Source organism: Mastigoproctus giganteus, chromosome 1 (genome assembly GCF_048544385.1).
Source record: "Mastigoproctus giganteus isolate SK-2022 chromosome 1, ASM4854438v1, whole genome shotgun sequence".
NCBI lineage: Eukaryota > Metazoa > Arthropoda > Arachnida > Uropygi > Thelyphonidae > Mastigoproctus > Mastigoproctus giganteus.
The window spans coordinates 207,246,325-207,263,413 of record NC_143575.1 but is presented as its reverse complement, the minus strand read 5'-3'; the positions used below and the strand labels follow the sequence as shown (position 1 = coordinate 207,263,413).

General features: G+C 36.1%; 1 protein-coding gene across 1 annotated transcript in view; it reads left to right on the top strand.

Moving 5' to 3' along the window:
* The window catches only part of LOC150091476 (uncharacterized), a 274,324-nt gene that overhangs the window by 28,124 nt on the left and 229,111 nt on the right, over nt 1-17,089 (top strand). The window contains exon 4 of the mRNA XM_090368574.1: nt 5,775-5,838. Within this exon, the coding sequence (XP_090224700.1) occupies nt 5,775-5,838 (64 nt within the window). The remainder of the gene's footprint in view (nt 1-5,774; nt 5,839-17,089) is intronic.

Here is a 17,089-nt window from a genome sequence, read left to right as displayed (position 1 = left end):
AAATTGACAAATGCAAAGTACTGTGTAGCAGTAACCCGAGAGAAATGTACTAACTTGTGGTGTTACACTCAGGGTATTGGACAGTGAAAGAGACCTGGGGATAACTGTGCAACTCAGATATGAAGATTTCTGAGCAATGCAGACAGGATAGAGTAGGTCATGGGGTCTTGTCAATGATATACAGGAATTTTGCGAGCAGGGATAAGGAGGTGATTATCCCTTTGTGTATGGCAATAGTCAGGCCACACCTTGAGTACTGCATACAGGTCTGGAAGCCTCATTTTAGGAAGGATGTAGAGTTGCTAGAATGAGTACAGAGAAGGGCAACAAGGCGTGAAGCGAACAAAGGGGTGCTGTTATGAAGAAAGGCTTAAGTTCTGCAAATTGCAGCTTCTGGAGACTAGGCACCTTTGAGGCGATCTGATTGAGGTGTATAATGCCTGAATGGATTGAGCTGGCTCAATGCCAATGGGATTTTTCCTCAGATTACAAACCTGAGGGGGCATAGATTCAAACTGAGGAAAGACAGTTGTAGAATAGATGTGTGGAAGTTTGCCTTTAGCCAGTGGGTAGTTGATTGCTGGAACAAACTTCCATCTGTTGTTGTGGAAGTTGGTAGCTTAAATAAATTCAAGGCAGAACTAGACAAATTTGGCTGATGCTGTATAACCTTGCTTTCTTGCGTCATGTGCCTCTACTAATGCTAATTTCCAGGAGTATCACTTATGTTAAGTGCAGTGTTGCATTCTATATATATAAAATGCCTGGTCTGTGTACTTGGTATTGCTAAAGAAGCTGTTATTTGTCTAGACAAAATTAAAATGTTGGACACAGTTTTTTATATTTGTTTCTAATTAGAATTGATTTCTCTAATAATCATGTGCAACATATGGTATTATATTTTTAAATTTGTATTTATACCTATTTAGCAGTTACCACTTTAGGTGGCTATAAAATGCTCAGTTTCCTTCCCATTGTGAAAACTATGTATGTGAGCCATAGTGTGCGTGGGTGGTTTAATTTTAAATGCGTATACCTGCCAACTTTTCTAATTTTGGGGAAAGAATTTTGTTATTCAGGTGTATTTTATGGTTTTCTGGTAAACTTATTACGGTTAATCAAAAAGGAAAGCAATTTGTGTGTAAAACTAATACCTCCATGTTAGAACATACTTCCAAGTTCATCATATATACTATTAGACAAGTGCACATGTGTGACACCAATTGCCTGCACTCAGTCTGTTTTATACAGTCCATTTGGCTTCTTTTTAATTGCATTCTTAATGAACAACATTCTGTAATCAGATTTTTATGGTAAAAAGTGGTTCTCCCAGATCCACCGAAAAATGTTAGTACAATATGGGGAAAAGGGTATTGTTCAAAAAATGTGTACAATGGATGGAAAGGTTTAGAAGTAGTCGCTGACCGGGCTAGCCAGGTGGGTAAAGTGCCTGCCTGGCAACTCAAAAGTCGCGGGTTCGAATCCCGCCTCGGGCTTGGATCAAAGTACTGCAAAAACCTTCGAATCCCGCCTCGTGCTTGGATCAAAGTACTGCAAAAACCTTGGCATTATGGCCACAGAAGCCGATGCGCCAACTACTACCAAAAAAAAAAAAAAAGTTTAGAAGTAGCAGGGCAAGTGTGGTGAATGAAGGCCGTTCAGTCCATCCAACAATGTTACAACAATAATAAATAATTCTAATCAAACCATAACACCCTTTCATAGACCCTTTTCTGACTATTACACTTTTCTTCATATTGTGCTAACATTCTGCTGTAAATCTGGGGGAATTTATCATGGGGAGTTATTTGCTTATTTGTTATTTGCAGCACTCTACCAGGCCATAGGGAAGATACAAGCAGCATATCCCACTCAACTTAAGTGAGGAGATCCCTCCTTCCCAGACGGCACAAACAAAGTTAGAAAGATGGGCAAAGATACTCCATGACAGACACTACAATGACCTCCATGAAGACCACATAGATAAAATGGCTACTGATTCATGGTTCACGAGCGTGACACTCTTCCCTTCATGTTTGCCATCCAAGACCAGGTAATCAACACCGGAAACTATAAAAAATACATTGCCAAGGAGCCTGGAGTGTCAAATGACACATGTAGACGATGCTACCTGGCCTCAGAAATGATTCAACACATCACTGCAGGATTGAAGGTACGCTGTGTATACTCATAGACGCAGCCAGTATAATACATCAGAAACTAGCAAGGAAATACCAGTTGATCAAAGAAAGGCTTCTGTATTACAAGTATGAACCCCAGGCTGCACTAGAGACCCCAACCCATATGCTGTACTGGGACCACATCATAATAATGGACAAGACAGTTCCGCACAACAGACTGGACATAACCCTTGTGAACAAGAAGGAAAAGGCTACGTATCTGATTGACATGGTGGTGCCCAACACTGGCAGTCTCCTGAAAACCATGAGAAAATGATTAGGAAGTACACAAACCTAAAACAGGAGATCAAAGAGATGTGGCATATGCAATAAGTAATGACCATACCAATCTTTGTGTTCACCATCAGTATGGTGCCAAAGACTACATAAGTCTATCAGCAATGGGTCTACCAGTGAACACCTACAAGGAACTCCAGAAAGTCCCAATCCTGAACACCTGTAATTAGAGATTTTCTCAACCAACAGTAACACCAGACATAACAACCACCCTGTGTACTTCGTAGCAATACCCGTCACGGGGTGAAACCTCCCAATTAGGGAGAAATAATATAAGAATAATAATACCCAAATTCCATTCATAATCCAAACAAAGTTTTGAAAAAAGACAGTGAATTTCTTAAAAAAAAGAAATTTTGAATGATAAGCTTCTGGTGCAGGTAATCCAAAACATTCAGAAAACGTTCCACATATGAGGATCACTCTGGCTATGTTATCCTCATATGTGGAAAGGCTCTTCATGTTACTTTCTTCTAGTTTGAATGAATCATTTTGTTTATTCCTTTTAAATCTTATGCCAGTTATTGAAATTCCAAACATAGTTCATCAATTAAACATGCCAAACATTCATTTACTCATTGTTATTATTGTTATTTGTTGTTATGCTAGGAATGTGATTTTTAAATCTGTTAGCCTGTTAGTTTTTAAATTTTCTACCATTTTTTGGAAGTTGATTATCATAGCAGCAGACTAAATCAAAAGAGAGAGATTCTGACCTCTTCATCGGCAGCTATATTGTCAAGGCCATGGATGTCTAAAACAGAAGATTCTGTTCTTTGTTCAGTGAGAAAGTACTTTATTGATGCATGTGACTACACAGTTCATAAGTTCCCACTGAAAAATGGTTTTCTTATAAATGCAGAGGTAGTACAAATTAGCACTGCATCGTTTTCAGATTAAATTTTTTGTGGACAAATTTCCATACCTCTCAGTATCATTCAAGACAAAGAAATGGAAGAAGCAGTAGAATATATAATAATATCTTCTGAACCTAACAGAAGCTATTATAAAAATGAAATAATTCATATACAGTGATCCCTGTTTGGGAACTAACGAGTGCAGTAGGAAACTTAAAATATAAAAAAAATTATCTCTAGTCACGTTTAGTATTTTAACGGTTTCTCATAGCAATGTTGAGCATAAATGGATACTCAACCAGATGGAAATACATAAACTCATTTCAGAACCTCTCTTTCCTGATGAAACTTTGGAAATGCTGTTGGCAGATAATTCTAGACATAGGACTGGTATTTTAGAATTTCTGAAGTCTGCAAATCCTGCAACAATACCTTCCTTGAAGCAATGATAATTTGTGGTATCTAACAGACAATCCAAGGCCAAAATCCACAGACCGAAAAATTTTGGATGTGTTAATGTTTTAAAGCATACTGTACTGGTAAACATTCCCCCCCCCCCACCACCTTTATCTTTATACAGGATTTGGCCGTTAAGTTCCAGGACTGAGTAAATTTAAAGAAAATCAGATGTTAGAATGAAAAAAGCTTTTAATATTTTTGAAAGTACTCTCCTTTAGTAGCTACATGCTTGTAAGATCACTCATAGAACTGTTGGGAACATTTTTTAAATCCATTTGAACTGATCAATTCTTTAGTCATTTCTTTTGATATCCTCTAAACTATCAAATTGAAAAATGCAATAAGCGGTCGCTAGTGAGTGGCACTGAATCATGCCCAGATTTCATTCATGATTCAAATAAATTTTTTAAAAAAGATACTGGTAGAGCAGTTAGATTTTGGGGATCAAGAAGTAGTCCTGGGGAGATGAATCAGAGAATTGAGGGGTTGGTTCAGTTTTACAATCGTACACTTTGCTAAAAACAAATTGTAGAATTGTAGAGCTCAAAACTCAATAGTCGGTGCAGGATGACCTGGCATTGTTATTCAACAGAAACCAGTTGAATTCCTTTAAACAAATGATCCAAAACATGCATATAGCACTTTTTATTCATTGTCTTGCCTAGTGGAATAATTCTCTTGCTGTTGAAGCTTATGACTTATATCACTTTGGTTTTTGATTTTTGAAAACAGAAATGTTGTAGGTCTTATTCAAAATGACTCGTCACCTGTTACGATCAAATTGAGAATGGATGATTATCAGACCCACTTTGAGCAATCCCTTTGCATGCTTCATATTTGGGCAGCTTTTGTTCGTCACAAACAATGAAAGAGTTAAATTAGTGCAGATCTACCACATGCTTAAATCTTCTATCAGAATAGCAACAATTGTTTTCCATCATTTGAAGAGTCATTTGATAATGAGACACAATCGGTGTGTAAATGTTTTCCACTTTTTCTGAGGTTCAAACTTACAAAGTGTTATGGGATGTCCATGGCACTCATTTCCAGATCCTCGTGGCCATCCCAAAATCTTGCAAACCAGTGAAAAAAACAGGAAAGAAAAATAGTTTTGTTTCTATACACTATAGTTTTCAGTTTTGCATTTTTCCTCAACTTGTAGCAAAATTTAATGCTTGTTGTTTAATCCTCCACTTAACACAATTGCAGTGCCTTGAACAGTACAACAGCTCTAACTTCACTTTGTGTGAGCAATTTATTATTATTATCATTAGCCATATGGTGCAAGGAAGCCTGAGGCTTATGCTGCACCATCCAAAAAAAAAAAAATTTTGAGAGAGAGAGAGAGAGAGAGAGAGAGAGAAAGAAAGAAAGTCAGAAGTAGAAGGGAATCATCAAAAAGAGAAGAATGATGATATCCAGCTCAGGACCCTGGGTGTGCCAAGCCCATACTCACCAGATGTGAGCCCCTGGGGTTATAATATGCAAATGACCTTGTGTGGGTCAGCTGCATCGGAGTCCCCATGTGTTGATGTGTGGAGTAGATTCAGTCATGAAACTTAATTACCACACTTTATATAACATGTGTATGCTCTCATTTAAATCAAATTTCAAATCCAAAGTTTGAATTAAAAAACAAATAATAAACTGCAAAAGTTGCTTTATCCTGCTTTTTTTTCAGTGAATAGGACAATTCTCTGTTTTCCAAAAGTCATACATTGGCAGCTATGCATATAGTTTGATCAGCATAATACTAGTGATACTTTATGTTCGTCTTAATTGAGCAGTCATTTCAGAGTTCTTATTTCAAGCTATAGAACTTTTGCCAAAAATGTTTTTTTTGTACTTTACATTAGTATTTAAATTAAAAGTTAAAGAATTAATTTTTAACTGAAGTTATATTTTAGGAAATTGTATTTTATCAAGAATTTCTTAAGAAACAAATGACTGGCTAATGTCTTACTATGATTTTTCTTATTAGAGAGCAAGATAGCCATCAGAACCATTGGTCATATGATGCTAAAACATCTACGCCAAAGGAAGAGGTAATAAAAGATGCTTGGGAAATGAAATTTTATGAATTATTTTATCATATGAGGTGCTACCCAGAAGTTTCTGGAGTTCTGTTCCTAGACAGTGATAATTAGACACTACTATATGCACTAAAAAACAGGTCAAATATGCACTAAAATATACTAAAATATGTACCAAAATGCTGATATATGCACTGCAGTTTTTATATTTATTACTTGTTTATTCTTTGTTTATTAATTGAACCACAATTTCTTTATATTCAACATGTTAAAGTAATAAAACCATTTATGAATAATTTTAGCATCTGTTTTAAAAGTTTTCCCTTTAAAACTTACACCTAGAATAATTTTTGTTACAATACACAATAATATATTTCTCAGTTGTCCAATGTAAATGTGGAGCGTTTTGTCCAGGATCACTTTATACACAGAAAATTACTTTTCTACTTTTACAGAAGTGACTGGGCTGTATTTAAAAATGTGAACTTTTGAAGCCTCTACTTGAAATGGAAGTTCATTTCCTTTTCCATTTATAAATTCATCTATTTTCCTTAAAGTGTGAAATCCTGAGTTCTTTTCTAAAACATTATTGAATTTTCTTCTTATTTCTTCTATGCCTCCAGGTACGGTTGAAATTTGCAAGTCAACTTTTTCCATCTCTCCAGTTGCACTGATTATAGAAAGTTCTCCCCCATATGTTTCAAGTTTGGTTATACAACTAGATAACCAGCTGAAATGAGTCTGGATGAACAATAAATGTTTTCTAGCCAAAGAATCAAAAAGCATTGCCTTAGCACTACCAATAGCCACTGGATGTGTACTATCCAAGGAATCAACAAATTCTTTTATAGAATCAAAATTTTTAGCATAAAACAATGCCCCTTGTAACCATGTTCCCCATCTTCTAAGAACAGGATTGGATGGGAGAGGAAGAGTAGGTAGCACATTTTTGTAAGTTGCTATTCTCAAAGGTACTTTTGACAAAATCTTTTTTATACTTGAAATAAGTTTGTTAATTTCACCAAAATTCTCCCAAATTCCCTCTGCCAACCTATGTAAGCCATGGGCTAAGCAAGTGTGTGTGTGTGTGTGTGTGTGTGTGTGTGTGTGTGTGTGTGTGTGTGTGTGTGTGTGTGTGTTATGGTGGTTTAATGGCGCATAAGCTGCTGGAGCTATAGCACACCTAGGCTAAGCAAGTAATGCAGATCAGATTTGGGTAGAAAACTTGTAATGCAGAAGTAGCTTTTACTGTATATGAAGCAGCGTCACTAACAAAACTGCAGGCTTTTGCTATGGATCGATTCTGGCCATAATAACTGCAGAGGATTGTTACAAAATCTTGCTACTGTAGAGTAATTCACTTTTTCGAGAGCCTTACAAGCAAGTGAATACAGATGTGATGGTTCTGCATCCGATTTTCCACATATAAAATGTGCAGTGTAGTAGCCACAAACATCTGTCGTTTCATCATTGGACATCCAAATGTAGTTTTCTGTAATATCTTTATGACTTTTGTGAATAATGTCATCTTAAATAGTGTTAAGGTAATTCTTTCTCAAAGTGGATTTATCTGGAATATTTTGATTTATACAATATTTTTTTCAAAAATTGCCTTGAACACTCGATTGTTTAACTTATTGAAAGGGATGTTACTGCTTACCAGGGCTGGAACAAATCCTTTGAAAAATCACTTTTCTCTTCTTTTGAAGTACAGGTATATGGAATGGTTAAAAGTGAGTGCTCTGGAAATTTTTCCTTTTTGCTTGGCCATAATGTGTGATGCTGTTTTCACATGTTGGTCAATCTAGAATTTTTTCTTTTATGGAAAGAAATTTTGCAAACAACACAGAACACAATACTGCCATCTGGTAAATTTTTCAGTGCATCACTGTTTTCCTCCCACAACTTTAGAACAAAGGTTCCCCGTTAGCGACCTCTTTGTCTACCCGATTTCCACTCTCTGATAGTTTAGGGGGTTTTGCTTCTTTGCATTATGATCTGAAATTACTCACTCTTTCATCTCATTATCACTATTTTCATATACTTCCTCCTACTTCTCTTTCTTGAAGGTCCTCAGATGGTACTATTTGGCCCAATGGTTATAATTCTTGTGTTTACTATGTACAGGTATGTTCGTGTCAGATGGCACCTGGGATTTCTTCCATCTCCCTATTTACTATGTACAGTGCAGTTTACTCTCAAAGCATTTATTTCCTTTCCCCTTTAATGTCGCCCCTATTACCCACTCTCTACTGGCAGAACTCCCTCAACCACCAGAAATAAAACATTTTCTTCTGATTTCCAAAATTGCAAGGACTCTGCTGATTGCTTCCCCTTAACACAAGGCTACTCTTTCTTCTACCCTGTTCTTCCTTTCTAAAACAATTAAAAAAATACATATATAAACATAACATGTTTATATATGTAAACTTTTTGTAAGATTTGGATCTTACAAAAAAAGTTGATGTTATGTTTATATATATAACTTGCACAGTGAAATATTATCCCATGCTAATTTAATTGCAATACAGTGACTTGTTATGTAGTTCGGAGATCAACATTTAAAAAAATGAGCAAGTTAAGGAATATGCAGTATTACTTGTAATATTTGTGTTATTTGCATTAACGACTACAATGGCCACAATATGCATTTGTGTATGCACATATGCAGTTGCATATAATCCGAAGTTTATTGATAATGTACTTTTGTGTGCACCTCGGTTGTTGTTTTGTTGTTTGTTATTTGGTTTTTAGGAGCATTAGCAAATAAGGCCATATTGCTCCGGTGCAGCTTGGTGCCAACTCTGCTCATGTAGTGTACTTTAGTATTATATTATGCAGCTCTATGTTAGATCATGTTGAATACCCTTTGCAATTTCTGTGTTTACTAGGATAACACATTTGAAAGAATGAGTTCTACAGGGATGAAATGCAAATCAGCACTTTTACAAAGGAGTGCTACGGTATCTGTGAGTGCTGGGTTCAAATATTATCCTTGTAAACAGAGTACTAAAGATTAGTTACTGCATCGGGGCAAATCAAGTTAGAAAATGCACCTGCTTACCTTAACCTCCCCTTCTTTGTATGTGTGCTCATGTATGTTAACAATGAATATTTTGGCCAAGGACATGACCCTAGTCCACCACCCTCTGTGCTCACTGGACCTTTGAATTTGTTTCCAAGATTAAAGAGATTTAATGGCATTTTGGAGATCCAAGAAAAATCAAAAGGGACATTGGAAGGAATAAAGAAACACTGATAACTTACTCTGATATGGCTATTAAAGGCCATAGTACTAATGTACATGTGAATAAAATGTGTTCTTAGGCTATGAATTATTTATTGGAGGAAATTTAGATAATTTATATTATATTTAATCTGGTGGTAGTGGCGAGTAACCTGACAGGTGACTCAGAAATAATGTTCCCATAATGTTAGGGCTGAAAGCCTCAGACTATAGGAAATTTATGCCAAGCATCATGTTAGTTTGTAGTAAATCAAATATAATTTGTAAAAAATCTGAAATTTTTTCTACTTTCTTAAATATAGTCAAACTCTTTGTGCAGTAGTTTCTGAAGTTAGTTTTTTACAGTTTTTGTGCATTAATTGCATGCAGGAACCTGTCAGGTGACCCGCCACCATCTTTGTAACTATTTTTTTTGGCTTTTTTGCTTGAAGAGTAATATTATACCAGACAAACACCAACACTTTGTTTGTTTAAGTTTTTAAATTACTTTTTTTCTTCTCCAACTAGTTCAGTAAACATCTACAGTTTTACCCTAGTTGTTTTTTTGCGCCAATAAAATCAAAATCCAATCCAATCCAATCCAACCCTAGTTGTTAAATAAATATTTGAACAACAACTTCCTGCACTGCAGTAAGCAAGATAGTAGTTTCAAATTTTATGCAATGTGAAGCACTCCAGATTTGAAATAAATTTTAAAATAACCCTGAAAACAGAAGTAACTAATAGGTATTGAATGTGTGTAATGTGTTTTTTTTTTAATATTTTTATACATAATAAGCGGAAATATATATACATGTACATATTGGAAATTTCATGCACTTAACATCCTTTTAAATTGGAAAATAGAAGAGAATAGGAGATTGATGTTTCTTTTTTGTCTAAAATGTTTTTTGGCAGTTTTCAGTTTCATTTTTCAGCAGAATTAATATATATTTTTTTTGTTTTTTGAAAATAAAAGGTGTAAAGCATATAGCATGTTTTAAAGTTTTAAACTTTTTATTAAAATTGCAATAAATTCTGCAATCTATAAGAAAAGGCTGCACTGTTTATGCAGAGTTAAAAAAATTGCAAAAATTAAAAACAAAAATGGACACTTGTCAGGGCCCTGCCACCATTTTTGCTATATTTTGGATGCGACCCCACTGAGTTCAATAGCTAAATGTTCCAGGTTATTTCTCATTAGCACCAATGTCAATAAACTAGACTAAATAAATGTTACAGATGAAACTAACATAGAAAAGATGCTGGTTGACTGCTCTGTAGTGTAGTGTCCAAACTGCTGTTCAGAAATAGAACTTACAGAAATGCTTCCCAGCAGTAGCATGATTGCTGGATTAGTTGTGTTACCTTGTAAGTGTCTACTTTTAGATGGATGCCTTATGCACACACTCACTCACACATAGAATAGACTATAGCCTTTGATAATGTACAGTCAATGTTTTGTGTTAATAATAATTGACCTTACCTTTTATGTATATAATTAATGTGTGTATATTTTATTGATTTTATTATGTTGAGCTTTGCACATTTCTTCAGGTCATGGCACGCTTATCTGGCTAGTTAAGTTATATTAACTTAACTTTCTCTTATATAAGAGCTTACTGCTTTCTTAGCTCATGTATATTGATTTCTCTAATGACTACATGCATATATCCTTATTTTACAGGCTGATTTAATGTATAATCATTAGTTCATGGCATTATGTTTAGGATGTGAAAACAATGTAAAAGTTCATAAAATGTCTGAGTCTTAGCAGTTATAGAGCTATAGCTATTTGAATTAAAAAGATTGGCTATGGAATTTTCGGTGTTAAAAAATAATCAAAAATAAATAATAATATGCAAACATGTACTCGATATGAATTAAACATTTTACTAAGTATGTATCTGTGTATTCTTATTTATTTTATTTTTTACTATTGAAAAAACCATAGCCATTTTTTAAAATTGGAAAATTGAAACAGCTATGGCTCCATAACCATTCAGAATTGGACACGTTTATATAAATTCTAACCCCCCTCCAATGTTTTTAGGTCCGAATGGATCTGGAAATACAGCCGACTTGTTATGAAACACCCTATATATTACAATATGGAAATTTTTGGGTAACACCTAATATGTATCTTGTTAAAATATATAGATATTATTCAAAATATGCTGTATGTGATCAAAGTTAATTAAAAGTATATCTGCTCCTTATTAATATTATTATTAGCCATATGGTGCAAGGAAGCCTGAGGCTTAATGCTGCACCAGCCAAAAAAAATTTCGGAGTTACCCTGAGAGAGAGAGAGAGAGAGAGAGAGAGAGAGAGAGTCAGAGTCAGAAGTAGAAGGAAATCACCAAGAAAGAGAAGAATTATGATATACAGCTCAGGACCCTGGGTGTGCCAAGCCCATACTCACCAGATGTGAGCCCCTGGGTTATAGATAATTGCATTGAAGTAATTGTGATAAACCTTCCTGAATTTGAATTATTGTGTGTTATAATACTGAAATGGACTCTATTGCATTAAGGCCTCAAGCTGTGAAAGAGTTAGACTATGTATATTTTAGTGCACTTGCATCATTTATAAAATGATGCAAGTGCACTAAATGATGCAAGTCCACAGCCAATTATAGATTAGCAAATTTGCAATAGCGGCATCGTTTAAGTTATATCTCATATTGTAAATACCTTCACGACGAGTTGCCATGACATTGCACTACTTCGAATAAGTAACGCTTCACCTGAAGGAGAAGACTGTTGGTGGTATCCACTGAGAATAAGTAATGAGTCTTCTCCTTCGGGTGAAGCTTTACTTATTCGAAGTAGTGCAATGTCATGGCAACTCGTCGTGAAGGTATTCACAATATGAGATGTAACCTAAACGATGCCGCTATTGCAAATTTGCTAATCTATAATTGGCTGTGTATAAATGATGCAAGTGCACTAAATTTTACATAGTAATACTGAAATGGTAATTAACATGTTGCCATGTATGTAAAAAGTCGTTTTGACTCCTATTTTTTTAGATAGATTATAAACTACTAAAACTGCTATTCATTTACACAGTCTGATTGTGTATTTCTTAAAATAGGAATCAGGGGTTGGGAAGTTACGACTTGTACTTACTGTACTTACGACTGTATTTAACTACAGTTAAATACAGTCGTAAGTTGGTGTATTTAACTACAGTTAAATACACCAACCATATGTGACCAAAACTTAATTAAGATAAAATAAAATAAAATAAAACAGGATAAAATGCACTGACAGCTGTAGAGTTAAAAGCAATAAAAATATAGATAAAAATAAAATACATAAGATTAAAAATATACCAGAAATATTACAAATTAAAAGCTATATAAAAGTGATAAAACAACTAGCTTTCGAATTTCAAAGGTGACCACCTCCTTCATGAACAGTGGAACTTTACTGTCCTGGCACATCCTTAAATAACATCAGCAGGATCACAGCACATGTTACTGTAGGAGCATGAGAATTATCCTCCAAATGTGCACGGAACTGGGAATGGCTTGGGAGCATGCCTGGCAGAACCATTCACCTTGTCCAAGAATTACAGTCTTAAAGAGATGGGAGAGGAATGTGGATTTCCATGTCTCTAATGACGGTATTATGTTCCAAAGAACAAATCTGCAAACTCTCAAGCCATTTCCTATTCTAATGATAAATGATGACAGCATCACCTGGAGAAATTTGATAGTTCTCCTTCCACAGCAGATTTCCTATAATCTGCCGTCTCCATTGCTCTAATGTTGCTCTCCCCCCCATATGATCTTTAAACCTATGTTTGGGCTCCCAACGTAACACACCCCACAACCCGGACATTTTATCTCATGTATAATTCCACTTGTACCCTCGCCAAAATTATTTTTGGCATCCAGTTCCTTTATGATCACATCATAGTATCCAATAAAATTGGTTAGAAAAGAGTTCCCCTTAACAAACCTATACTGTGTCTGATTTATTAGTGCAGTCTTGTCTAGATGATCCTTCTTTAACTAGTGACTCCATTATTTTTCCCAGAATAGAAGTTAAACTAACAGGTCTGTAATTACTCATGTCACTCTTTGATTCCCATTTGTGAATTTGCGGTACATTTGCACATCTCCAGTCCATGTGGACCTCCCCTGAGTCCAAGGATGCCCTCATAATTATGGCTAAGGGTTTGCTTACTTCCTTTGCTGCTTCCTTTAATATAACTGGATAGATCCCATCCACCCCAGGTGCCTTTCTTATGTTTAACTTTAACAATTTCTCCTCCACTTTGCTCTCAGTTATTACAAAATCATTTATCACCTGTTAGAGTTTAATAAGCTTCTGTCTTCCACTTCCTTACAGAATTCCTCATGTGTGAATGTAAATGCATAATACTCATTCAGTTTTTCAGCTACCTGAGCAAAACCATCAACAGTCAAACCATTGATATCAAGTGGACCAATCTGATTCATTCCCTTTCTTCTAGAGTTTATATAAGCAAAGAAGTCTTTGCTGTTTTTTTTTGTCTCCTTTGCCAAAGATTTCTTGTAATCTGCCTTTGCTTGCCTAACCTCCTTTCTGACATGATTACAGACTAGCTTATGTCTCCCATAGGCTTCTTTGTCGCCTGATAATTTGTGCATCCCATGCATTTTTCTTTTCTGCCAAGAGTCTCATTAGTTCATCTGACATCCATTTAGGCTTAAATCTTGAACAGTATTTCTTAGTTGGTATGAAAAGCCTAACAGCTTCCAAGATTAATTCCTTGAGTTTTTCCCATTTAGAATTGGCTGTTGGTAACATCATCAGTTGGTCCCACTGTATAATTTAAAAACTCTGAGACCACTGTAGTCACCTTTATGAAAGCAAAAACCTTTCTCTTTACCCGTGATGGTAGTTACATCTTTAAGTAAGTTCCACATCAGTACATTGTGATCACTGTCACCCAGTGGTTCCTTTATCTGCAAATTCTTAATGCATGAATAATCACTGCTGATAATCAGATCAAGAGTATTACTCCCTCTGGTTGCCTCTCGAACATGTTGCTGTAGAAAACAGTCATCCAATAAATCTACAAAAGTCATGCTAGTCTGTGAGTGACCAACTCACAGACTAGCATGACTTTTGTAGTCATTGGAGGCAAATTGCTGCTATGGATAAAGGGGTGGTTGAGGGGGAGAAGACAGAGAGTGGTAATCAATGGACACTGCTCATCGTGGACTAATGTTATTAGTGGAGTCCCTCAGGGTTCAGTATTGGGTCCTTTATTGTTTTCTGTATTTATAAATGATATTGATGATGGTATATCAAGCTTAATGTCCAAGTTTGCAGACGATACGAAGGTTGGCAGGGTTTTCAAGGACACTACTGACACTATGCTGCTGCAACAGGATCTGGAAAGGTTGAGCAGATGGGCTGAGAGGTGGCAAATGAAGTTTAACATTGACAAATGTAAAGTACTACATATGGGAAACAGCAACCCCAGAGCAATGTATCAACTCTGTGGTACTACACTGACAGTGGTAGAGAATGAAAGGGACCTGGGGGTGGTTGTGGAGGCAGATATGAAGTTCTCTGAGCAGTGCAGACGGGCTGCAAGAGTAGCTCATGGTGTATTGTCAATGATATATAGGAATTTTTCTAGCAGGGATAAGGAGGTGATTATTCCCTTGTATAAGGCAATGGTCAGGCCACACCTAGAGTACTGTATACAGGCCTGGAGGCCTCATTTCAAGAAGGATGTAGAGCTGCTGGAACGAGTACAGAGAAGGGCAACAAGATTAGTGAATGGAACAAAGGGGTGCTCTTACGAAGAAAGGCTTAAGTTTTGCGAATTACAGTGTCTGGAGACTAGGCACCAGCGAGGTGATCTGATAGAGGTGTATAAAGCCTTGAATGGTTTGAGCATGCTCAATGCTGATGGGATTCTTCCTCTTGCTCAGAATAATCACCTGAGAGGGCATAAATTCAAATTGAGGAAAGACAGATGTAGGATAGATGTGTGGAAATTTGCCTTTAGCCAGCGGGTGGTTGGTAGGTGGAACAGACTTCCATCCCTTGTCGTGGAAGTTGATAGCCTAAATAAGTTTAAGGCTCGGCTGGACAGGTATTTCGAACGAACAGAGGGGTGAAGTGGAAGTGGTTATTTTTTATTTATTTATTTTACTTTAATTTTTTTTGGCTGATGCTGCATAAGCTTGCTTTCTTGCATCAAATGCCTCTACTAATGCTAATGCTAACTCCCAAATTTCAGCTAATATCTGGGAAGTTAAAATCCCCCTTTATAAGACATTCTGATTTACTGGTCCACTCTATTTCTCTGTATAGTTGTTAATTGTACTCATCAGTCATTAGGCCTATAACACACTCCTATTCTGATTTTACTTTCCCAGTGCTTATGTCACACCAAACTGACTCAACATTGCACTGTTCACCAATGTCAACTGGATGCACTGCCTTAGATTTTGTGTTTCTTAACTAACAGCATAACCCCTCCGCCCTTCCTATCCTGTCTCTCCTTTCTGTATACATTGTACTCCACAAATTCCAATTCTGCCTCCATTATATCTGTGTGACACCACGTCTCTGATGAGGTGCCTCCGTAGCCAGGTGGGCAGGAGCAGCAGTGCGTAGCACATGCTTCTTGATTAGACTGTGGTTCGAGCCCATGACCACCAAATACGGAGGATACGGAAAGGTTAGGGAATGACCACCGTATATCCTCAGAGCAATATGGCCTTATTTGCTAATGCTCCTAAAAACCAAACAACAATAACAACGTCTCTGATATCCCAACTATATCTGTCTTTGATGTCTTCACCGGCACTTCAAATTCATCAAATTTATTTACTATATCCCATATCTAGTAGTTGCAAAGTGGCCTTAAGTTATGTGTTGTAAGTGTAAACTGTTTTTTTGAAGACTTGAGCAATGTTTTTTATATGATATTGTGTTTGAAGTGGCACGAGTGCTACAGCGATCATGAGAAAATTGTCAGTGGTTTATGTTTGAATAAGACAAAAATGCTGCAGTTTTCAAGTGGCACTGGTGCATTAAAGAATTTTGGGAATCTGTGGCCAACTTGTAGCCTGGATAGCCGAGGACTTCCACCACTCCAGAGCAAATTGCAAAGGTTCTGAATGAAGGTAGGAGAATTACAATCCCTCAGTTAAGCATGCGAATGTCACTCATATGGAAGTCCACATATTATTGTTACTGAACACCTTAAAATGTTGCAAACCTGTGCTTTCTGGATTTTGCACCATTTGAACCTGTTCAAAAACAAAACTTTCTGAACAGGTCAAATGCATGAAAATGTTCAAATTGCATGAAAGTGTTTAGAGAATTTTTACATGGTATGAGAGATATGATGAAGAATTTCTTAGTTACATTTTTTGTTTTTATCAGTTATTTTAATCCAGAAATAAAACAACAGTCAAGTGGTGGAAGCATCATGATTCACAAAAAGTTGAAAGTTGGCCTCTGCTGCAAAACAAATGGCTGTAGCCGTTTTGAAATGGTTTGGTATACCCATCTTTGTAACACATGGTATAACCTTTAATAAAAAAGTTTATGCTGAAATCTTCTGACCGACAGTGGTTATTTCTTCATGACAGTGCCAAACTACATAGCTGTTATTGTTCAATATGGTATCCAATCAGTTAGTACAAAAAATCTGCCACTACTCCCTTATCTTGTTCCCTGTAATTTCTTTTTATTCCCTAAGTTGAAGATTGCACTGAATGGCTGGCATTTTGACCCAGATGAGGAAACTCAAAAAATCACAATGACCACTCTTGAAGACTTATCAAGAAATGGTTCCTGAGAGGAGCTTCTATAAGTAGGTTCATCAGTTTTGGGAGTGAGGGACCTTGAAAACAAAAAGTTTTCAAGTCTAGAGGAAGGAAAAATAAGGTGATCATGATATTTTTGTTTCAATAAACTGGATCATTTTTTTTTTGTCTTTAAAATTTGTGCAGAGTGCAGGAATCAGTCATGATGATTGCGATGAATTAAATGCAATATTTCATGCATT